General features: G+C 46.4%; 1 protein-coding gene across 4 annotated transcripts in view; it reads right to left on the bottom strand.

The window, feature by feature from the left end:
* Window positions 1-24,273, bottom strand: part of SETD2 (SET domain containing 2, histone lysine methyltransferase) — a 92,964-nt gene that overhangs the window by 61,541 nt on the left and 7,150 nt on the right. For 3 of the 4 annotated variants that reach the window (XM_075588097.1, XM_075588100.1, XM_075588098.1), the window contains exons 3-7: window positions 16,593-16,679; window positions 7,792-7,828; window positions 3,070-7,499; window positions 2,037-2,168; window positions 97-225 (exon numbers count right to left, since the gene is read on the bottom strand). In XM_075588097.1, the coding sequence (XP_075444212.1) occupies window positions 97-225; window positions 2,037-2,168; window positions 3,070-7,499; window positions 7,792-7,828; window positions 16,593-16,679 (4,815 nt within the window). The remainder of the gene's footprint in view (window positions 1-96; window positions 226-2,036; window positions 2,169-3,069; window positions 7,500-7,791; window positions 7,829-16,592; window positions 16,680-24,273) is intronic. The other variant, XM_075588099.1, reaches the window with a different exon arrangement.

The raw sequence follows: 24,273 nt of genomic DNA, 5'->3' as shown, positions 1-24,273 counted from the left end.
TTCATTTGCATTGCTCACGCACAAACCCACGCAAAGGAAACAGCTCGCCGGCAGCGACAGGGTTTATAAAAGAGGTCCCCGAGCCTACGATCTTACGGTTTCAGATCTTTTCCGGCACGTAGCCCCCAACCCTTCTGGTCCGTTAGGATCACTTCCACGTCCGCGTGCTGTTTCCGCTGGAAGCGTCTGTTGGAGCAGTACCCACCGTTCGGACACCGAGAAGAGCTAAAGACAAAAAGGGTAGCAGGGGCAGAGGCGAGAGAGAGAAAGAGAGAGAGAGAGAAAGAGAGAGAGGGAAGAGAGAAAGAAGAGAGAGGGAAAAGAGAGAGAAGAGAGAGGGAAGAGAAGGAGAGACAGAGAAAGAGGCGAGAGAGGCAGAGGCGAGAGAGAGACAGAGAGGGGAGAGAAAGACGGGAAGAAAGTGAATGAGGAAACACATGCAAAATCTGTCTCCTAAAAACAGAAATACTTCCAAATGACACCTCAACCACAAAGCAAAAGAGCATTTTATTATATATGCTAAATAGAGACACTTCTTATCTGAAAACACGTGAACACAGAACCATCCAACTTCAAAGCACCGACCTGTAGGTAGACAGAACTTTCCATATCACCTTCTCTTTTTAAAAGCAGCATCTCCTCTCCCCTCCTCACCTTCCCCCAATCTCACGTATCAGAGCAAGGCTAACCCCAGTGGCCATATTGTTTCTACTTTTCCTTTAACGGAATAAAGCAAGATCTACATAAAAAAAAATAAACCCCCACCTAATTAAAATTTTCTTTAATGACATAGCTTAATGACATGCTAATTAAGACTACATATGGTTTAACAGATTTGAATCGAATTAAAGATATTTTGAGAATTAGAAGTCTGATGTGGGATATGAAAGCTCTCAGATACCTGCATATTGACCAATGCTTCGAAGTGGCCATCAAGACCCCTCAGCGTGGGTTATCATTGGGCCTAAAATGCCACACACCTCGTGACAGTAAAAATGGGCGCTGGCCAGGACGGCTACATGAATAGGGGGAACGTGGAGCGGGAGGAGGAAAGTACGCCTGTTAAACAAAGCTCCTCCTCAAAGTGAGACTGGTTCCACGTGTTACCACAATATAAATAAATACTGGCATTAAAACACAAAAAGGACCGTGAGTGTTACCTTGCTGATCACGCTTCCGGTAGACCTACTATATAGTTTGGAAAGTTGTGTCTCCGTGCGCTCTGCATTTGGACATCTCTTAGGCTGAGTCCATAGAGGGGGAAGCCGCGCTTCTCCGCTCTGACGCTGAGGCCCGCCTGCTCTGTCAGGAGCGATTCCATGGACTGGCAGGCGAGCCAGCGTGCGCGATCGGGAGGCGGGGCAGTGACGTCGACGTCATGACGCTGCTTCACGCCGATTGGGTGTTTTCAGCCAACAGCTGAGAAACAGGTTCTGCTGTTGGCTGAAAACCCCTGCGCCTCAGCACGCCAGCGGACGCTCGCGGAAGCCCCCTCTCAAGACATCCTCAGAGGATGACGGGGCTCAGCGCAGCTCCCCCACCTATGGACGTAGCCTTAAGATATCGTAACCACATTTTGCATGATGGTTCCTGAGATCAAGGAGCAGGTGTTTATCTATGTTTGCACACAATTTACAAATGGCAGAGGACATCAGCAATGACATCACACATGACATGATCCCATCGCACAACCCTCAAGCCATCACTTAAATCTGGGTCACTCTGAAAATCCAATTAGCAAAAATAAAATGAGCAGCCAAAATTTATTCAAGAGTGCGGGATCATTGTTTGGGACGAGAGTACAATGTCCCACCAACACCCATTGGAGGCTCTCGATCGAACACTTCAGGACCTTAGAGGAAATAAAACGATAATGGGCGGAGGTGTGGTTTTAGCAGGGTGATTTCTCAATAACTTAAAAAAAAAATAATAATAAATACTATGCATTTATAAAACCGTAGTATTTTTTGGTTTCTTGGAATTGCTGAGCAACGCCGGGTCCTTTCAGCGAGTCCGCTACAGAGTGCCCTATTTACCATTCTATCATGAGCAGGCGATTCAGACAGTCCTCTCCACAAGCAAAGTCCCCCTGAGACCGCTCCTCTTTGGACAGCAGAGGACATTCACACTGCATCCTCTTGATGTCCCGGTGACTCTTATTCTTCTTCCTGGGGCAGGCGAGAAACAAATCTTATCGTTACAGCCCTTCTTTCAGGGGGAAGGTTTGCAAGGCACTGCAGACAACGGCTAAAGAAAAACACATCACTGATAAAAAGCCCTCATATCCCCCAAACAAAAATCGCTTTAGGCTGAATTTTCCTTTACTACAGACTCACTTTCAAAACATACATGTAGTAAGGAAACGCTGCAGGATTCGGGGAAATCCATTTGTGAATGCTACTCCTACAACAGATACATTTTCTTAAATGTGCTACTTGTTTAAAATAGAAGCAAAAAATATTAAATCGTGAAGACGCCAAGTAATGCAAATCAATTATGCCTATTTTTACATTAATGTGTCTTAACCTTTAACAAGGAAAAAACAAAGGTATTGTTACGAGAAGGAATCCCATATGCATGATTCCCCTCTGCAGTGATGGGGCATGCAAATTGCGTGTGCATATATGTATACATGTATGCATCATAGATAGGAACACACAATAAGGGTTTATTTCGTCCAACTGGTAGACATATCCCCCGTTAGGGCCTAAATAAGCCCTTATTGTTTAAACTCCTAGTGCTGTGCCTTTATTTCGATCAGTTTTTGTGATCCTCACAAACAATTACCTTTACCTAGCTCCACCTACCCCCTAGGCACATTATATATACACAAACATTATGATGGAATTCCAAGAGCTAAATAATTGTGCCCAATATATATATATTTTCTTTTTTCTTTTTCTTTTTTTCTTAAAGAATTACATTGGCTGCCCCTAAACTACTGAATAGGTTGGCAACAGTATGCCCCTAAATTGTCCCCATTTAAAGCATGTAATTGATAACTGACAATTAGGCCTCATCTAATTATTTATTGTAACGTGACATTCATATGTAGATCAGAAACCATACCTTTCTGTCAAGTATACATTCTCTTCAATTAGGTCAAAGTAATGGGGCATTTTTCCCTGCTTGGAATAATCCTTCCAGTGCTGAGAGTCTCGAAAGTCATCCATGACACAAAGAAAGCTTTCCCTCTCCTGCTTTGTGGTCGTCAACTCAGTCAGGCCCGCCTCCTTCAGTTTCTTCTCACGCGCCTCTGCATCGCTTTCGGTGTCGCTCTCTGGTTCTGGCCTCCTCTTCTTGGGAGGTCCCCTATCTTTCAGGTCTGACCTGCCTGATGCCTTCACCGGTTGTTCCCTTTTCTCGATTGGTGCGACGTTCTCCTTCGTCGAATTGCTGCTTATCTCGTGAGCTTGCACGGAGCAGGCTTCCCTCTGCCTTTCATTGTATGACTTATCAGACTGGGCTGAAAGGTTCTGCTCTCGATTTGCTTCCCAGTGGAAGTCTTCGTCGTCTTCGTCATAACAATTTGTAACAGAGTCAGGAACCGGACCACGAGTTCTGTCATATATGATCTCGGGGGCCTTATTATGTAATCTAGGATCCCAAAAACCATTGTCTTTCCTGTAACTCCGTGAAACATCATACACTTCACAGCCTGGCGGATAATTGTAACCAAAGTACGTATAACTACTGTCGGGCTGCTGGTAAGTACTACTGGGCTTCTCTGGCTGGGAGAAGTCCCAACCAAGGCAAGACATATCCTCTGTTGCTTGAAAACCATCTCCTCTGGAAAATTCCCGTGACCCTTGTGAATGATCATAGACGGCTCTTTCCTGTCTACTGTCTGGTTTACCGGTAGAACTTGGAAACTGCTGCTGGTGGGGTTGGTTTAGGTTAGGATGAGATGGTAGTGCCATCTCTCCTTCCTGCTGGTGACTACTTTGACTTAAGACCATAAGCGCCTTCGTTATATTACTTGAAAACAAGTTGTTTTCTCCTCCGTTCGTATGTGCAGTGACCTCTGGCTGGCTCGTGCTAACAACACCATCACTTTGTTGATGATGAGCATCCAGTTCAAGAGTCTGATTTTGTTTTTTACTCTGCTCAGGAACAGTGACTTCAAGTCTTTCATCCAATTTGTTAGATAGGGAATAACACGCTCTCTTTTGCTCAGTGTACTTATATTCAGCGTGCTCAGTTTTTCCTTCATGGAACTGTTTGGGTTTGGTTTTGTCTGCTTCATAATCAGAGTTTCTCCGACTTTCATGGTGACTTCGGGAAGATGGGCTGGTTTCTCCCTTTGTTATGGTGGAATTTTTGGGGATTACTACAACAGATTGCAAACGATTCCTGGGCATGCTGCTATCATCGGAGTCAGAGTCCTCTGTGTCACTCTCATCACTCTCACTTTCTTCCGTGACTGAGTAATAGTCATTAATGGCACTAAAAGACTCAAGAGAATTTCTGCTGCTGTCACATTTTTGCAGTGGAGGTCCACTTTCGACCTCCTCTGAAGCCACATCAAGGTTATGGGTCTCAAATTTCTCTAAATCCTCAGATACAGTATCTCCCGTACTGGTTTTAGGGACTTCTGGTTGTTGGTTCACAGCTTCAGATAGAACAGTTTCTTCAAAAGTCTCTCTCTCTGCTGGCTCTTGTTCGATTAGAGGACTTTCTGCTATAGTTAAGCTTTCTTTGTTCAAGACCAAAGGTGTGGGTTGGACTTCTAGATCATGTTGCACATGTTTTTGATTAATTTCATTGTCATGGCTGAAACAGGTCTGTTCGAGTGCAGGTGTTGCAACTTCATTATTTGTTTCTACTATCAAAGGGAACTCTTCCACGGATAAATCACATGCATGGATTTGTACAGTATTACTTAAATGACTGAATAGATCACTGGATTCATATATTACGTCAATAGTTCCTACATTGTCATTGTATAGAGTCTCAGACACATTTAGTTTCTCAGAAACTGGATGATCGACTGTAGTCATCTGTGGTTCAGTTAGACCATCTGTAGATACTGTACAATTGTCATCCGTACAAACAGGCTCAGCACATTTAGATTCGTCTGCTGGAGTGTCGGCATGGCCAAAAGAAGTGTCACTTTTCTCTGAAGAACAGCAAAGGCTTGCGTCTTTGGTTTTGTTGGAAAATAATTGTTGGTCTTCAGATTCTACTATTGATACTGGTTCTGCCTTATCTACACTGGTAGAAGATTTACTTTCTTCTGGATCAGAAGGGACAACGGCCTCGCTGTCCTGACCACGGACACTTGAGCTGCTAGGTTGTTTTATCTCAATATTTTCTGCTGTATTTATAGGTTGGCTTATAGTTGCAATTTCATTATAATCTCGGGTACGCAGTTCATCAGAATCTTCAATGACAATTATATCTAATGTATTTACACAATCAGAGGATTCAATCACATCCTGTGCCTCCAGTACAGTTTCTTCAGTAGTACTGAGGGTTACAAAATCATACATTTCACTAGGGGACCCAGTCAAATTCATCAGATCTGGACTCTCGCTTTGCATGTCATCACATTTTGCATGTATTAAAGTTTGTGTTTCCTTACTAGAGTCAGGGCTAAAGCTTGTTTCATGTCCAACATATGGTGAACTAATGGAAGAGGGTTGGAAATTATCAACCTCTAAGGGAGGAAGGGAGGGAGTTTGCTGCATATCAGGCAAAACAGTCTTTTCATGGACGGGAACATTTACAGAACAAACTTCATCTTTTTTCACAGTTTTGTGCTCCTCTTTGTCTACAGAACTACGGAGCGGCGTCTTCTCCACTTCCCGTTTTGAACTGCTAGAACTAGTATTCAAATGTTCGTGTTTCGGCTCTAATGCTCTAGACGAATGTGATCTTGAACTGGAATTCGCATTGCTATCAGATTTAGAATGCGATGATCCTCGTTTACAATAGGTTTCTTTTTGAGGAGAGCCTTTTTTAGCGGCTTCCAATTCAGAAGGCTTCTTCGAATAACTTTCAGTTCTGCTCGAGGTTCTTCCTCTCCTGTCCAAGTGATCATGAGAATACTCTCCTTTGGCATCCCTTTCATATTTAGAATGCGATGAAGTCCGAGCATCTCTGTGGAATGAGGAATGAGATGAGGACGATGGGCGTCTAGAGTCGCTCGATCTGGAATGGGTCCTTCTAGGTTCATCTTCTGAATCTGAGCTCTCTCTTGTCCTACTATCTGCGTAAGAGCGAGAATATCTTGTTTTGTAAGGTGAGCTCCTATGGTACCTTCGGTCAGATTCATAATAATGTGAACGATCAGATCTAGAATAAGTTGAGCTACTTCCTGGGCCCCTATCAGATCTAGACCTAGATTGTGATCTGGAGCGGGATCTGCTTCGCCTTCTGTCACGGTCCGACCTAGGGCGCGAGTACGAGTACCTGGACTCTTTGTCTGACTTGGGGTAGCTAGAATGTTTCTCGTCCTTTCCAGACTTTGCTCTTGAGGAGTATCTCCCAGTGTCATCGCTTTTTAAAGACACCGAGCTTCTTTTAGAGTCTTTCTCCCTACTCGCAACGTTTTTTAACTCGTGTGATCGGTGGCTTGAAGAGGTCTTGACCGAGTCACCATCCGATTCTGAACCCATCACCACTGCATCTGGGTGTGACAACTTTGATTTAGAACTTGGTTTTTCTGGACTGGGTTTAACATTCTGGGAACCGTCTAAACTTTTTCTCTCCTTCCCAATATGGGAAGAATCTTTTGGCAAAGATAAGTCTGCCTTCTCAGAAGCCCTCTGAGTACTTGGGTGTTCTACAACAGAAACTACAGAGTTCTCATTACGGTCCAGTCCCGTGGGGTCAGTTGCTAATACACTGGGTGGTTTCTTTGCACCAGCGGTTATTAAGGACAATTCGTCTGTTAATACAGTCTGTAGAGGTACAAAGGGAAGTATTTTTTCAGTTAAGGTTGATGCAGCTAATGTAAGTATTGCTGCGGAGGTTGCGGATATTACTACAGGTTCTGCAGAAGAATGTATATGTTCTACTGACGCTGTTGGGGTTAATGTTACAGGAGACGTGGGCACTGGTAACCGGAGTGGAGGAGGCGGCGGTGGTGGTGGTGGTGGGGGTGATAGAGGTGCTGGTAACTTGGACGTAACACTGAGAAGGTGTTTCTTGAAGTGAATTTTTCCCAGTTCCAGCTTGGGTTTGGGTGGAGAAAGCTCTTCCGTTGCCCCAGTGGATTCGGCAAATTCCATCTTAAGTTTCGATATCTGCTCTGCTGGACTGAGCGTGGGTGGGGAGTTCTGGGTATCATTTTGACGGTCATTGGCCAGTGGAGTCAGAAACCGGTTGTGCAAGGTTTTCTTTGTAAAGCTGAAGCTGAACGAGACTTTCTGCCGACCCTGTTCCTCCAGGTTCACCTTCGTCTTGGTTCCTTTCGGTAAAAAACGGCTCGAGGAAAGGCCCTTGAAAGCAGCAGCTTTGGAAAATCCTGCGTTGGTAGAGTTCTCGTTCTTGGCCTGCCAATAAAAATGAATACAAGATCATATTTCCACTGCCGTTTCCAAATGATAAAAAAACAACAAAGTGTGGGTTTTAAGTGGATAGCATGAGCTGGGAATGGTCTGTAAAAGCAGAAGCGAGAAGCAAATTAGCCGTCTCCTAAAACTGTTCTGCAAATGGTTATTTAAACATGACAACTACGAGGAATTTAAAAACATCTGTTTACATGGGTATTACACTAAAGTGAGAGTGCAACACGCCGCCAAGGTAAAGAAACGGCAAGCAACTAGCCTCACGCTCCAAACGTACCTCGTTATCTTCACTGTTGTAATCCAGATGGGAAGGCATGTAAAAGAAAAAACAAAGAATACATAAATACACTGTAGAAAGCAATGGGCATAATAACACAGGCTCTGCCACATGGCGGGGCAACTCCAGTCCTCAAGGGCCACCAACGGGTCAGCTTCTCAGCATATCCCAGCTTCAGCACAGATGGCAGGCAGTCCCTGCTTCAGCACAGGTGGCTCAAACAGAAGACTGAGCCTTTGAGCCACCTGTGCTGAAGCAGGGACTGACAAGCTATCTGAGCTGAACCTGGGATATTCTGAAAAGCGGATGACTGGAATTCCCAACCGTGATCTACCGGGAAACGCAACTGAGAAGTACAACGACAAGTAACATCTTTATTAAACCAAGAGCATTTATATATTTTTTAATTTTAAAAGCCTCACTTTCTAAAGTTAAAATGTGAACAATTCTTGGAGTGAACACACTTTTTTTTTTTGGAGCTGCGCCCATTGAATAAAAGTTTGCAGTGTCTTCTGTCAATCTTATTGGAAGGTACAAACTTTGCCCAATACAAGAATGCATCGCAACACCAGATTCAAAAAGGGTTAAAACCACAGTGGATGTTTCTCTTTAATTTCCCAGATTGATGTAAAGTGATTGCAAATGCAGCCCCCCTATTAAAGTCTCAGCACCTGTGTGGGTAGCTCAAATTCACTGCTTGTAAGGCAACACTTTGCTTTCAATGTATTTCAACTCCAGCATATATTGCTCTCAGACATACAACCAGCCCTTCGTCTGCCATTCCAGATCCAGCTTTAGCCATCACATTGTCCTGATGCCACCCCCGGACACCAGGAACGGAAGAGGAAGTCCTCCTTTTGTCTTCCCAACAAGAGCTTGGAGACTTCTTGCCAGGATGAGCCCTAGACCAGCATAAATGCGATGAAACGTTACAGATCACCACCAGTATTTGGGCTAATGAACAGAATAAGGACGGCCAATGGTTAAGGGCTATTGGATGATAACGTAAGTGTCCCAAAGGACCAACGGTGACAATACAGTGCGTGGGACTATTACAGGCTAGTTAGACCTCACTGAGGCTCGTAACGAAAAGAGCAATTGCAAAGCTGTGGTGATCTTGGCCAAGTATGCAAGCAGCTTTTAGGAAATTACAATTTAGGAGGATCCGCAGAGAATAAAACCACAAGTTACCGGAATAACACAATGAAACCCTTCACCCGTTGCCCGCTTTGCAGAAATTCTGACGGTCACATTTCTTGCTTGGCCTCCCTGTGTGGTTTGTCAAATATCCGATCTATAACTCCCCAATTACTGCCATTTTAGAAAGAACCCAACGGTGCCTTTACACAAAGAATAAAGTGAATGAAATAAAGCCGGGTGTGTCGCTGAATCTGTGATGTGTCGTATGTTTCTTTCAAGTGTACAGGCACAAATTTGCAAAACACACACAAACACACACTAAAAATGTAGAAAAACAGATCTTCTTGTGATGCTCCAAAAGTAGCATTTACCTCAAAGAGTTTGGTAGGCAGTATAGAAACACCACGATCACAGGTCTGCGCGTGAAACTACTGTTTGAAAAAATGTGACATGTTCCTCTAACAAGGGGTCCCCCGACACACCGGGATCCGTGTAGCAGATAAAAGGGGGTGCAAAGAAATGGTGCAGCACGCCAAAGCGGTTGCATATAAGTTAATCGCCGTCAGTGGCGTCTCGCATCTGTCACGCAGTTTACTACAGGGGTGCATCAGGGGTGCAGTGTGCAACTCCAGCCCTCAGGCCCTCCCCACCCAGTCAGGTTTTCAGGATATCCCTGCTTCAGCACAGGTGGTGCAGTCGAAGACCGAGTCTCTGATTGAGGCATCTGTGCTGATGCAGAGATATCCTGAAAACCTGACCAGTTGGTGGGGGGGGAGGGGGGGAGCACCTTGGGGACTGGTGTTTAGCACCCCTGGTTTACACAACCTCAGACAAGGCACATTTTCGGTGGAACCCCCCTCCTCCCCAAACAAGATATTTGAGAGACCCCATTATGTTAGATGCACCGGTAACAAGCAATAATACAGCGGTGCGCAAACTGGCGCACCGTTACCACGGAGACATGACGTGACCCCGCAACATCCTTTGACGCTTCATTGGAGGTAAGGGGGAGGGCGGGGCGCGAAGTTTGCGCACCCCTGCATTAATACACCGACAAGATCAAAAAGTGCGCTCTTTACTACAGCGAGGCTCGAAAACGAGTTTGATACGTACGCTGCCCACAACCCTAGCTTCATGGTGTGGGTGTTCTGGAAATCAGCCTGGTGTCAGAGACCTAGCACACCGGAGGCTCAGATATGGCACTCACAAAGCCTGTGATTATATGCAATTTGTAGCCTGCTGGTTTATAGCGAGAGATGGGAGAGCATGGCTAACGGAGGTACATTTTATTAGTCGCTGTGTGAAGTGTCAGGAGGAATAAGTGAGGTCTCCTACAGACAAACTAGATGGATGCAGAGGAATCAAGACGACAAACAATCACCAATAAAGAAAAACACACACTACGTTGGTGTGCGCGCGCGTATACATATACACGTGTTTCTATGGGTATGTATGTAAGGATTTTGGGGGGGGGGGTGGGAGGGAGGAGGGACGCGTTTGCACGATTCCTGCCAACCCTGACTCCAGACTGTAGTATCATTACATTGCAATGGGAGACATCACTTATTCATTGTCTGACACTTCCCACAGAACTAACAACATGTACCTCAACTGCAACTCGTCTCCAAACAGCCACTGCACAGGCTAGAAATTACACACAACATCGCTTACTTTCTGTACGACTGCCACGTGAGGTTCTTACAGCGTATATACTGCAAGCCAGGGCTCTTCCGCTGGCGACACGCAGGCCAAGTGTGGCCCTTCGACCCGCGGCTTCCGGAGCAACAAGTTTAAAAATAGCAGGAGCAAAGTGCAATATTTCACACGTTTAAGTAATGTAAATATATAGGGTACAGACGTTAAATATGCTTGGAAAAGTGGATTATAAATGTCAAGCTACTCAATGTATCATTACACTATAATAAGCTTGTGGCCCTTCCGCTCCTAAATGCTTTGTGATCCAGCTCTTTCGGAGAACTGCTGGAAGAGCCCTGCCGTAAACCAGGGGTGGGGGGAGGGCTGCTCCGGCCCCCGGGAGCCCCCAAATCGGTCAGGTTTCCAGGACATCCTTGTTTTCGCACAGGTGGCTCAAACAGTCCCTGCTTCAGCACAAGTGATGCAGTATTCGAATGAGCCACCTGCGCTGAAGCTGGGATATCCTTAAAACCTGACCTGATGGGGGCGGTTTGAACCCCACAGCTGCAAACCATTGTTGGTCCAAAAACAAGGTATCATATCACCCATGTGTGCAAGATAAATGAAGGGACCAGCACGGCTACCATTAATTTTCCTTAACCTAGCACCCCGTTACATATTGTGTAGGGTGAGACAATAGGAACACACACACGTCATGATTAGAGCTTGCAGCAAATCAGCGATACCAAAAAGTTTGTCTGCACAACTGTGACTTAACGGACTACCATATATTCCGTATACGACCTGGGTGTTCGAGAGCCTTCCTTCATGTAATATTATTTGTATGATCACATACCCGCTCAATCAAACCCTGGAGAGATTAGGACATGAAGTCATTACTCGTACACAATACACGGTTACATACGCTTTGCTCCCAGGAGAGAGTCCACAATGCGACTTTGTGCCAAGGATTAGATGTGTTCCCGTAGTCATTAAAAAAAAGTGTCATTTATTAGTTCATGTTCATTCATTTTCCTTTAATGGTTAGGTGTTTTTAATAATGTAACAACCTATGGCCTGGACATAATGTATGTACAAATATATAAAACATACAAAAAAAACCCCACCTGTGCACGTATGTATATACCAATCACCAATACAAATCACCAATACGTATGTATATAGCCTATATGGGATATCCTCCCTGTGCTACTGTTGGGTCAAGTATATATATAGTCTAGTCCAGGGGTGGCAAACTCCAGTCCTCAAGGGTGACCTACAGGTCAGGTTTTCAGGATATCCCTGCTTCAGCACAGATGGCTCAATCAGCAGCTCAGTCGAAGACTGCATCACCTGTGGTGAAGAAAGGATATCCTGAAAACATGAGCTGTTGGTAGCCCTTGAGGACTGCTGGTGGCCGCCCCTGGACTAGTCAATATCCTTAATGGTAAAAAATTATCTGTTCATGGGGAGAAAGACATTTAGAGGTGTACCATATTAGAAGTGTCCATTAGCCCAGCAGTGCGCAAACTGGGGCCATTAGCCCAGCAGTGCGCAAACTGGGGGGCGAGAGACTTTATTGGGGGGGGGGGGTGCGGGAGTTACAGAGGCCCTGCGCCACTGTAAATGTACTCGCCAGCTTCTTGTCCACGTGTCTCCATGGCAAACTCTCCAAACTCCACCCAACGCATTTCACAAGTCTGCCTCGTCCGATAACCCTGATGAAGCAAAGCAGACTTGTGAAACGCATAGGGTGGAGTTTGGAGAGTCCCAAGCTGTTGGATCCCCCCAGCAGTGACATCTGCGGAGAGCCCACCCCTGCCCTGTCACGTGATCACGCGCCAGAGCCCGGAGGGAAAGTGAGATGCCGTTCAGCACTTCTTCTGGGCAGGAGAGTCGATGGGAGGAAGGAAGGTGTGCACACTCCAGCTACACCACGGTCTGGGATCCCGATACAGGACTACAGCTCACTCAGACATGCCAAGACTAAAGATGTGGAATATGCGAGTGTGTTTATGTATATTTTCTAGCACAGCCAACTTGTGGCAGCGGGGGAGGGGGGGCTGTGTGTGTGTCTATGTCATTGATGCACAGTGACACTGGATCTGCCAACGGGGGAGGCGGTTGATGTGACACCACACACTGGCTCCTAAAAATTCTGTCTGACTCACAAGTCTCCCGAAGAGCTGAGGTGAGCGATGGCATAAAAAAACAAAAAAAGTGAAAAAATAATCCTTCGAGTAGTAATGTCTCAAACAGTGGTACAGTGTTTAGGAAGGATCTCCAAAAGTTACACTCGCATTCCGAGAGTATCAAATGGGGCATATCACATTCTGGGGTATTAACTGCCATATTGTAAGCGCGCACTTCAGAGGCCCATGTTTATTAATATATATACAGTTTATTACATATATCTTCCGAGATGGTGTTCTTTTCCCGAGATAATCCACATCATTCTACTGCCCACCAGCAGGTGCCACAGAATGTGACGTGCCCCATTTGATACTCACGCGATGCGAGTAACTTTTGGAGGTCCTTCCTAAACACTGTACCACTGTTTGAGACATTGCTACCCTACGGTCTATTTTTGTTTCTTTCACATTTTTTGACGTCCCTCGCTCCCTCACCCTCTTCTGGAATACTGCATCTGACGAACTGGAGAACGGTTTCTTTTTAAAGGTTGAGTGAAGGAATATACATACACACTTGTTGTTAGCATTTTGCACGTCTATATAACTTTTATGTCACTTCCACTGTGTGGGAGTGGTGGTCTACGTATTTGACCACAATCACTAATTTTATTGATGGTGTTTGATCTAAGTGCACATCACTGTTATATTAGCACTAACTGTATGAGAGCACCATTCCTGTCATCTTTACCCTAGGACTCACAAGTCTTTCATATTTTTGTGTACACACACACACACACACACACACACACACACACACACACACACTATTCTTTCCTGTGAGATCTGCTGCCTCTCCTCAGCTGTTTAAGTCCTACTCCTGCTAAAGAAGTCGAATAAAGAACAGAGAGCTCGGAAATGCCATTCAGCTGACAGACTGACCGAATCCAGCAGTGTCCTATGCAACCTACGGCCAGCCCAACGCTATGCACTCCAATCTCATGCCACACAAAGCTTGGTGTTACCGTGGGGGCGCAGTGAAGACTAGGAAACAACAGATTTATTTGAAGGAGAACACTTCTCTCAATACCAGAATGATCTTTCACAAGTCACTTTCTACCCAGAGATAGTGTAAGGTTGTCCCACCTTTACAGCACCCTAAAGAGAATAGGGTTTCTTAATGGAGAAAAGCGTATGGTGGATTTGAGGCGTTTTGCATTTAAACGCATTGTGTGTATATTATTAGGAAGATGTCCATGTTATTTACATCTGCCGGTCCCACCCCGCAAGAGTTATATGTACTGTACCACGGCGCTGCCCCATTCTCACTGTTCCTGAACCCAAAGTAGAAGCTGAAATACAGATTGTAGGATTACACCCTATACTCCACAGACATCCATGCAGCCGGCATTTAAAAGGCTTCACACCTGTTCAAAAAACAGCAGCACTATTTAAGAATGCCAAATATTGGTGGGTAACGTAGCAATATAGCCTTTCAATAGGAGATGTGGCAGGACATGTCAGATGGAAAATTCCAACGACACGGGCCGGTCTACACAGTGTTGTTTTGAAAAGTGCATCTTTACAATTTATTTTTAATTCTGCATCAGAACTGGGCCATCTCTCACATTCACGGAGAACAGCACCGGGTTCTGTAATCACCAAGGACAAAAGGTAAAATAATAGGTGTGTACTCAGCGCTTGTGCAATTACAATAATGGATAATAAAAAAAAACTTTGATTAAGAGTCCAAAAGGTAGTCCTGGAGCTGCCTTTAAAAGATTGTTCTGGTATCTTCTACCCAGAAATGGATTGAAGGCTGGAAGGAAATCTTTTCTGGCGCTGAGGTGAGGTTGAGATGAGTGGGTTTATGATTTCTTCTGATGAACAATGACCTCAGGAAAAGGAGAAAGAAAAAGACAAGACATGCAGGGGACCTGCAATAGTGTATTACCCAAGGGATGACCGGATGTTTACAAAGAAGGAGCAATTTATTATTAAAAAACCTGGTTAAAAACCATGGATGACAATTAATAAACATACATTGATTACAATAAAATAAATAATGAACCGGTGCCTAGGCACTATCCACACTTATATGGTTTGGAACAATGTCCAGCAGTTCTGTTCTTTGCTCCGCCTGATCTAAAATTGAAAACCTACTCACCACAGGTAAGTAGTATAAAAGCAGTGTATAAGCACTTGGTACTGGTGGTCTTAGCCTCTGATGTCGCCGTCCGCCTGGTGATATGGTCGCATCTGCTGCTGACGAAGAGAGACGCCATTCGTACTTTCGAAACGCGTTGGAAGGTCTGGTGGTACCGCTGAGCCACCGTAGCCGAGGACCAATACAGGTGACGTCATCACGCCGAGGGGATCGGGTGTATTCCAGGAAGCAGCGCTCACAGGAACACAGAAACAGACCCCCGGCAGCAGATGCGACCATATCACCAGGCGGACGGCGACATCAGAGGCTAAGACCACCAGTACCAAGTGCTTATACACTGCTTTTATACTACTTACCTGTGGTGAGTAGGTTTTCAATTTTAGATCAGGCGGAGCAAAGAACAGAACTGCTGGACATTGTTCCAAACCATATAAGTGTGGATAGTGCCTAGGCACCGGTTCATTATTTATTTTATTGTAATCAATGTATGTTTATTAATTGTCATCCATGGTTTTTAACCAGGTTTTTTAATAATAAATTGCTCCTTCTTTGTAAACATCCGGTCATCCCTTGGGTAATACACTATTGCAGGTCCCCTGCATGTCTTGTCTTTTTCTTTCTCCTTTTCCTGAGGTCATTGTTCATCAGAAGAAATCATAAACCCACTCATCTCAACCTCACCTCAGCGCCAGAAAAGATTTCCTTCCAACCAAGGACAAAAGGGTCAAATTAATCCTCACCAGTCTGGCTCATCCAGCCGCTCAGCGATGGACACAGCGGGGTGTTAGTGTTATAAATACCGGCCTTTATTCGATATCCTGTCACCACGGGGGTTATTCATTCAACTGTGATAGTGCCAGACAGGGCACTAACACAGTTTAAGAAATAAACCCCTTACTCCTCCCACCCCACGAGGTCTTCACCTTGTCAGGGAGGCTCGCAGTGAATGGGGGGCTTTAAACTTCCCAGATAGCAGAGGACGACTTGACAGCATATTAAACAGAGGCTCAGGTGGCCCCCTCTGACTCTCAAACAGTTAATCTCCAGCTTGCCAGAACCTCCGGCCCTCGGTGAGAGAGACGCGCGAGATCTGCTTTGGGTGGAAATGAAATGCCAGCGCCGGCATTGTGGTTCTCTCTGGGGGGAGAGGGGGCAAGGACTGTTCTCATGGTAACGGGGAGAGTTGGCGTGACGTAGGGACAGCGTGAGCTGTGAAAGTGTCGGCTGATCAACGCATTCATTCACCAGCCGCACTCCCGCGTCGCCACGACTGAAAACCAAAAGTATCCGGCATTTGCACAGAACGACACGCAACACCGTGGCAAAAAAAATGTTTCGGTTGCTTCTCGGTGGTGTTTTTTTGCTATGTCTGTTTTTTTGGGGTTTTTTTTAACCCCGTCGCTCCCATGGCATAGCTTTCCATATTTAGGCACAAGGTGACACTGAGTGCTCGTTTGCATGTTATTTCCCAGAATCCCTGGCTGCAGTGGAAGCATTGCATGCCAAGAGATAATGGGGAAATGCAGGATTGCCGACCCATCCGAGATGTGAATGTGCTCACAAGTGGGATTTCTATTTGACCATATTTTGGCCCAAAATATCCTGGGGGGAGGGCAAGAATCCGCCCTGCGGGGAAATTGGGATGGGGGAGGAAACCCAGTTCAGATAAATCACGGAAAAAGGGTTAAACATTGTAAAAATATATGCATTTGTGTATGTTTGGTTTTTACTGTTGGTTAGGAGGGGATTCCGACAGCGAGTCAGCCCACTGACCGCCCGGGACTTCCTCCTGTGCGGACTGATCATCTTTCCCTGATCTGAAAAGAAAAAAAAAAAACGGAAAGCAAATATACATAAAAAAGGTCAAATAAAAAGAAAGAAAATCCATTCTATTTCGGCCGACAAGTTCACGTGCATCGTGTTAAAATCGCCCGGAAAGGGGGTGTCGGGGCAACGCAGCCCAGATCAAGAGCCCCCCGAAGGGGAGAAAACCCAAATCAAACGCTACAAAGAACTTTTCTGGAGTATTTAAACCAGGGGTGACCAACTCCAGTCTTCAAGGGCCACCAACGGGACAAGTTTGGAAGATATCCCTGCTTCAGCACAAAATGGTGCAGTCTTCAGCTGAGCCACCTGTGCTGAAGCAGGGATAGCCTGGAAAAAAACTGACGACCCTTGAGGACTGAAGATGGCCGCCCCTGGTTTAAAGCAAACAGATCCCACATTCCCCAAGTTTCCTCACTTAGGAATGGGATCTGCTTGGTTAAAAAGGAGACAGGAAAGCCGTCACCTCCCCCTGTTTGCGCCCTCAACACGCCCCTTCCAGAATTGGGAGTCCTGGAGCGCTCCGGTTCGCTCCCTCGTCTCTTGCGACAGAACATTTACGAATCTTGGATACAAGATTATTATTATTAATTTTTAAACTACATTAAAACATTTACTATAAAAAAAAAAGGTAACATCAAAAATTAAAAATATATGGAGAAAGAAAATGTGGATCGGAAACCCCATACAAACAAATGCCAAATTCAGAGTATTCTTTATGGAAGTCTCCCAGCTGCAAAACCTTTTAATTGAAAACAGAATTGATTTTTGTTTTTTTAAATGGCCAGAACGGCCGGGATTTCCAGCGGGGAAGATGTGCAGGAACAAAAGGCAGAGGGTCGTGCGGATGGGTTAGCGCGTACGCTGCCCTCTCAATGCCCCGGCTGTCTTTGTGCAAAGTAACAGTGACAAACAGGAGCCCAAAAATAGCAGCATCGTGTATATAAAGCCAAGGGCAGGCATAGCTTCCAGCGAAGGGATTGTCAAGACAACCAAAAGGATTAGTTAAAACTAAGGAACAGTGTGCGGGGAGGGGAACAGCAGTCTCAAAATAAGACCTGAAATCACTCGGTGGTGTAACACCTTCTTTCCCGCCATCAATAAGCACGTCGGTGCCAGAGGTGGGGTGCGAGAGAACGCTTTTCCGCCGGCCACGCAGACAGCCGTGATTTTTGATTCGCACTGTGTAGAAGAGCGCGGTTTCTATACACGAGGCACAGCCGTGGTCCCAGGCCTGCACCGGTCAACATCGCTCGCTGCCCAACTGAGCAATGGTCTTGCAAGCCCAGCAGAAATAGGGAAGGGCACTTATGAGTCTCGGTTCCTCACCCCTTGTGAATAGTACCCCGAGATATATATATATATATCGAGAGAGAAACACACACAGACGATTGTGAGCACAGACTCCTCTCCTGATACAGAAACCACATTGCATCAAGGAAGCCATACATCTACGTGACCAAGGACTAGAACACAACATTCTGTGTACCCAGGGTGGCCATCCACCCGCCACATCTCCCTGACCCGGGCTTCGTCGCCCTCCGTTTGAGCATCCAGAATGTGCTCACGAGTGGGGTTTTTATTTGTGGTGCTTTAGGAAGGTAAGATAGCACAATTTAGGAGTTTATTCCATACCCCTAAAACCGGCCGGTCAGGCGCTTTCCGGCCGAAAAAAAACTCCCGATTGGCCGCTTTGGGGGATATAGATTCTCTCAGTCTACGTCATATATTCTGGGATCTGTGTATATTAGCGGTGTATACCCAAGGACAAGAACATAGCGGCTTAATGCTGTGGTGACCCTGTCTGAGGTAGAAAGCATGGATCACATTTTAAGAGCCCCTGCAAAAACTTAACAACTCACCTGTTTTACATGACATTTTCACCAACACAATACTGTATAGAATATATAATATAATATAAAACTATATATATATATATATATATATATATAATACAGTATTGTGTTGGTGAAAATGTCATGTAAAACTGGTGTGTTGTTAAGTTTTTGCAGGGGCTCTTAAAATGTGATCCATGCTTTCTACCTCAGACAGGGTCACCACGGCGCATATATATAACACACACACACACACACACACACACCAAAAAAACAGTATATCTTAGTATATATTTCTGAAACCGTCGTATGTGTCTTTGTCTGTATGTGTCTCCCTGTCCCTAGCGGCAATCGCATTGGCCCTTGAGCCCGTCACTCCACCTCAGGCCAATGAGATTGGTCCGTTGGCCCGCCCGCCCCTGCACACCTCTCATTGGCCTGAGGCGGAGTGACGGGCCAAAGGAGACACACACACACACACACACACACACACCTTCTGTCTCCCCCCCCTCCCATCACGTGCGCCGCCCGCTGGGGGGCCAAGCAGCCTCCTCGGATCTGCGCCAGTCCCACTCTCCACCACCTCTCATTCCAGCAAACTCCCCGCCCCCCCTCACCGTAAACTCCCCGTCCCCCCTCACCGCAACCCCTCCGCCCCCCTCACCGCAAACCCCCCGCCCCCCCTCACCGCAAACCCCCCGCCCCCCCTCACCGCAAACCCCCCGCCCCCCCTCACCGCAAACCCCCCGCCACCCCTCACCGCAAACTCCCCGCCCCCCCTCACCGCAAACCTCAGCCTCCCCGGCGCCAAGCCTCCTCCACCTCACCTCTCTACACGCCAGCAAAACTCCCGCCGCCTCTCACACGCCGCCGCCTGCCCACTCAGCTCTTCTCATCGGGGCCCCGTATTACCGCCGGGAGCGCCAGCAAGCAGTTAAACCCCCCCCCCCCCTGACTGGCGCGCACACACACACTGACTGGCGCGCACACACACACACTGACTGGCGCGCACACACACACACTGACTGGCGCGCACACACACACACTGACTGGCGCGCACACACACACACTGACTGGCGCGCACACACACACACTGACTGGCGCGCACACACACACACTGACTGGCGCGCACACACACACACTGACTGGCGCGCACACACACACAGTGACACACACACCGACACACACACCGACACACACACCGACACACACACCGACACACACACCGACACACACACCGACACACACACACTGCCGCACGCACACACTGACTGAGGCACACACGCACCCATACACACTGACTGGCAGACATGCACTGAATGGCGCCCGCGCACACACACTGACTGACGCGCGTACACACACCCTGACTGACGCACGCACACACCCCCTGACTGACGCACGCACACACCCCTGACTGACGCACGCACACACACACACAGACTAACTGACGCGCACACACACACACACACACACACACACAGAGACTAACTGACGCGCACACACACACACACACACACACTGACACACACACACTGACACACACACGCACGCACGCACACAGTGACTGACTGACTGACGCACGCACACACACACTGACTGACGCACACGCACGCACACACTGACTAAGACACACACGCACGCACACACACACTGACTGTGTGTGTGTGTGTGTGTGTCAGTCAGTGTGTGTTTGTGTTTCTGCGTCACTCACTGACGCGCGCGCACACACACACTGACTGACGCACACACAATGACTGACGCACTCACACTGCATTAAGCTGTAAAGGGGGACAAACAGAGCTGTAAAGGAGGGAGGGGGGGGACTGGATTGATGTGAATGGGGGACAAACAGAGAGAGGGGGGAGGAGAGAGGAGACAGAGAGGAGCGGGAACATTACATCCCGGGCAACGCCGGGTCTCTCAGCTAGTAAGGGCTATAAAATGTGGGGTGCCAGCAAAAAACACTGGGATCCCAAACAATATAGAAAAGAGAAATATCTGCAGCACTCCCCAAGGTGGTGGTGTTAAAAAATTGTGTTTATTCCCACAATGTGGAGTAACTGAACGTTGCTCATACTGCTGTGTCCGGTTACTTCACATGGTCTGAATAAATACCTTTTTTGACAACATCATCTTGGCGAGTGCTGCAGATTTTTCATATATAATATATAAATATATAATCTCCAGATATATATCTCCAAGTGCAGCATGGCACGGGGATGGAAGAGGTGGACTAGATTTGTTTCAGTCAGTGGCACAACTCCTGCATTGCCCCACTGCGCCTGTTTGCTCCTTACCTGCTCCCACGGAATACCCCCCACCGAATACCCCCCACCCTGGGAGGTCCTGAACAGAGGAGGAAGTTTACCACTAGAGCAGCTAGCTATGGTTACCCAAAGCGCTCATTTTGTCTCATGTTAACACATTTTAGTATGTTGAATAGATATAATGTGCTGCTGGGGGTATACACACGCTTATATAACGTGCTGCTGGGGGTATACACACGCTTATATAACGTGCTGCTGGGGGTATACACACGCTTATATAACGTGCTGCTGGGGGTATACACACGCTTATATAACGTGCTGCTGGGGGTATACACACGCTTATATAACGTGCTGCTGGGGGTATACACACGCTTATATAACGTGCTGCTGGGGGTATACACACGCTTATATAACGTGCTGCTGGGGGTATACACACGCTTATATAACGTGCTGCTGGGGGTATACACACGCTTATATAACGTGCTGCTGGGGGTATACACACGCTTATATAATGTGCTGCTGGGGGTATACACGCTATATAACGTGCTGCTGGGGGTATACACACGCTTATATAACGTGCTTCTGGGGGTATATACACACGCTATATAACGTGCTGCTGGGAGTATACACACGCTATATAACGTGCTGCTGGTGATATACACACGCTTATATAACGTGCTGCTGGGGGTATACACGCTATATAACGTGCTGCTGGGGATATACACACGCTATATAACGTGCTGCTGGGGGTATACACGCTATATAACGTGCTGCTGGGAGTATATACACGCTATATAACGTGCTGCTGGGAGTATACACACGCTATATAACGTGCTGCTGGGGGTATACATACGCTTATATAACGTGCTGCTGGGGGTATACACACGCTTATATAACGTGCTGCTGGGGGTATACACGCTTATATAACGTGCTGCTGGGGGTATAAACGCTTATATAACGTGCTGCTGGGGGTATACACGATTATATAACGTGCTGCTGGGGGTATACACGCTTATATAACGTGCTGCTGGGGGTATACACGCTATATAACGTGCTGCTGGGGGTATACACACACTATATAACGTGCTGCTGGGGGTATACACGCTTATATAACGTGCTGCTGGGGGTATACACGCTATATAACGTGCTGCTGGGGGTATACACGCTATATAACGTGCTGCTAGGGGTATATACACACTATATAACGTGCTGCTGGGAGTATATACACGCAACATAACGTGCTGCTGGGAGTATATACACGCTATATAACGTGCTGCTAGGGGTATATACACTATATAACGTGCTGCTGGGATATATACACGCTACATAACGTGCTGCTGGGAGTATATACACACTATATAACGTGCTGCTAGGGGTATATACACACTATATAACGTGCTGCTAGGGGTATATACACACTATATAACGTGCTGCTAGGGGTATATACACACTATATAACGTACTACTGGGGGTATACACACTATATAACGTGCTGCTGGGGGTATATACACTATATAACGTGCTGCTAGGGGTATATACACACTATATAACGTGCTGCTAGGGGTATATACACACTATATAACGTGCTGCTGGGGGTATATACACGCTATATAACGTGCTGCTGGGGGTATACACACTATATAACGTGCTGCTGGGGGTATATACACACTATATAACGTGCTGCTGGGGGTATATACACACTATATAACGTGCTGCTGGGGGTATATACACTATATAACGTGCTGCTGGGGGTATACACACTATATAACGTGCTGCTGGGAGTATATACACTATATAACGTGCTGCTAGGGGTATACACACACTATATAACGTGCTGCTGGGAGTATATACACACTATAGAACGTGCTGCTGGGGGTATATACACTATATAACGTGCTGCTGGGGGTATATACACTATATAACGTGCTGCTGGGGGTATACACACTATATAACGTGCTGCTAGGGGTATATACACACTATATAACGTGCTGCTGGGGGTATACACACGTTATATAACGTGCTGCTAGGGGTATATACACGTTATATAACGTGCTGCTAGGGGTATATACACACTATATAACGTGCTGCTGGGGGTATATACACTATATAACGTGCTGCTAGGGGTATATACACACTATATAACGTGCTGCTAGGGGTATACACACGCTATATAACGTGCTGCTAGGGGTATATACACTATATAACGTGCTGCTGGGGGTATACACACTATATAACGTGCTGCTGGGGGTATATACACTATATAACGTGCTGCTGGGGGTATACACACTATATAACGTGCTGCTGGGGGTATATACACTATATAACGTGCTGCTGGGGGTATCCACACTATATAACGTGCTGCTGGGGGTATACACACTATATAACGTGCTGCTGGAGGTATATACACTATATAACGTGCTGCTGGGGGTATATACACTATATAACGTGCTGCTGGGGGTATACACACTATATAACGTGCTGCTGGGAGTAAATACACGCTATAGAACGTGCTGCTGGGGGTATATACACTATATAACGTGCTGCTAGGGGTATATACACACTATATAACGTGCTACTGGGGGTATACACACGTTATATAACGTGCTGCTAGGGGTATATACACACACTACATAACGTGCTGCTGGGAGTATATACACGCTATATAACGTGCTCCGGGGGGTATATACACTATATAACGTGCTGCTAGGGGTATATACACACTACATAACGTGCTGCTAGGGGTATATACACACTACATAACGTGCTGCTGGGAGTATATACACACTATATAACGTGCTGCTGGGGGTATATACACTATATAACGTGCTGCTAGGGGTATATACACACTATATAACGTGCTGCTGGGGGTATATACACTATATAACGTGCTGCTAGGGGTATATACACACTACATAACGTGCTGCTAGGAGTATATACACTATATAACGTGCTGCTGGGGGTATATACACTATATAACGTGCTGCTAGGGGTATATACACACTACATAACGTGCTGCTGGGAGTATATACACACTACATAACGTGCTGCTAGGGGTATATACACACTACATAACGTGCTGCTGGGAGTATATACACTATATAACGTGCTGCTGGGAGTATATACACACTATATAACGTGCTGCTGGGGGTATATACACTATATAACGTGTTGCTGGGAGTATATACACACTATATAACGTGCTGCTGGGGGTATATACACAGACTGCTTTGCTGCCCAATCATGCAAGTGGTGCCTTTTCCCTCCCTACTCCCACCATTAAAGGTTTATTTTTTACGCTATGGGGCGTGCGCTCTTTTCTTTCCCTCTAAGGCCTCGGACATGGTCAAAAAGACCGCGCTGAGCCGCGCTGAGGGGAAACATTATCCCTATCAGCGCGGCTTCAGACGGCGCTTCCGCAGGCGTGCGGAATTTCAGCCGACAGTGAAAATTACGTTTTCCCGCTGAGGGAAGCGCAGGGCCGGTCA

The sequence above is a fragment of the Ascaphus truei genome, chromosome 2 (assembly GCF_040206685.1).
Source record: "Ascaphus truei isolate aAscTru1 chromosome 2, aAscTru1.hap1, whole genome shotgun sequence".
Lineage (NCBI taxonomy): Eukaryota > Metazoa > Chordata > Amphibia > Anura > Ascaphidae > Ascaphus > Ascaphus truei.
Note: the sequence above shows the minus strand (reverse complement) of the source record. Positions and strands in the feature narration are given on the sequence as shown.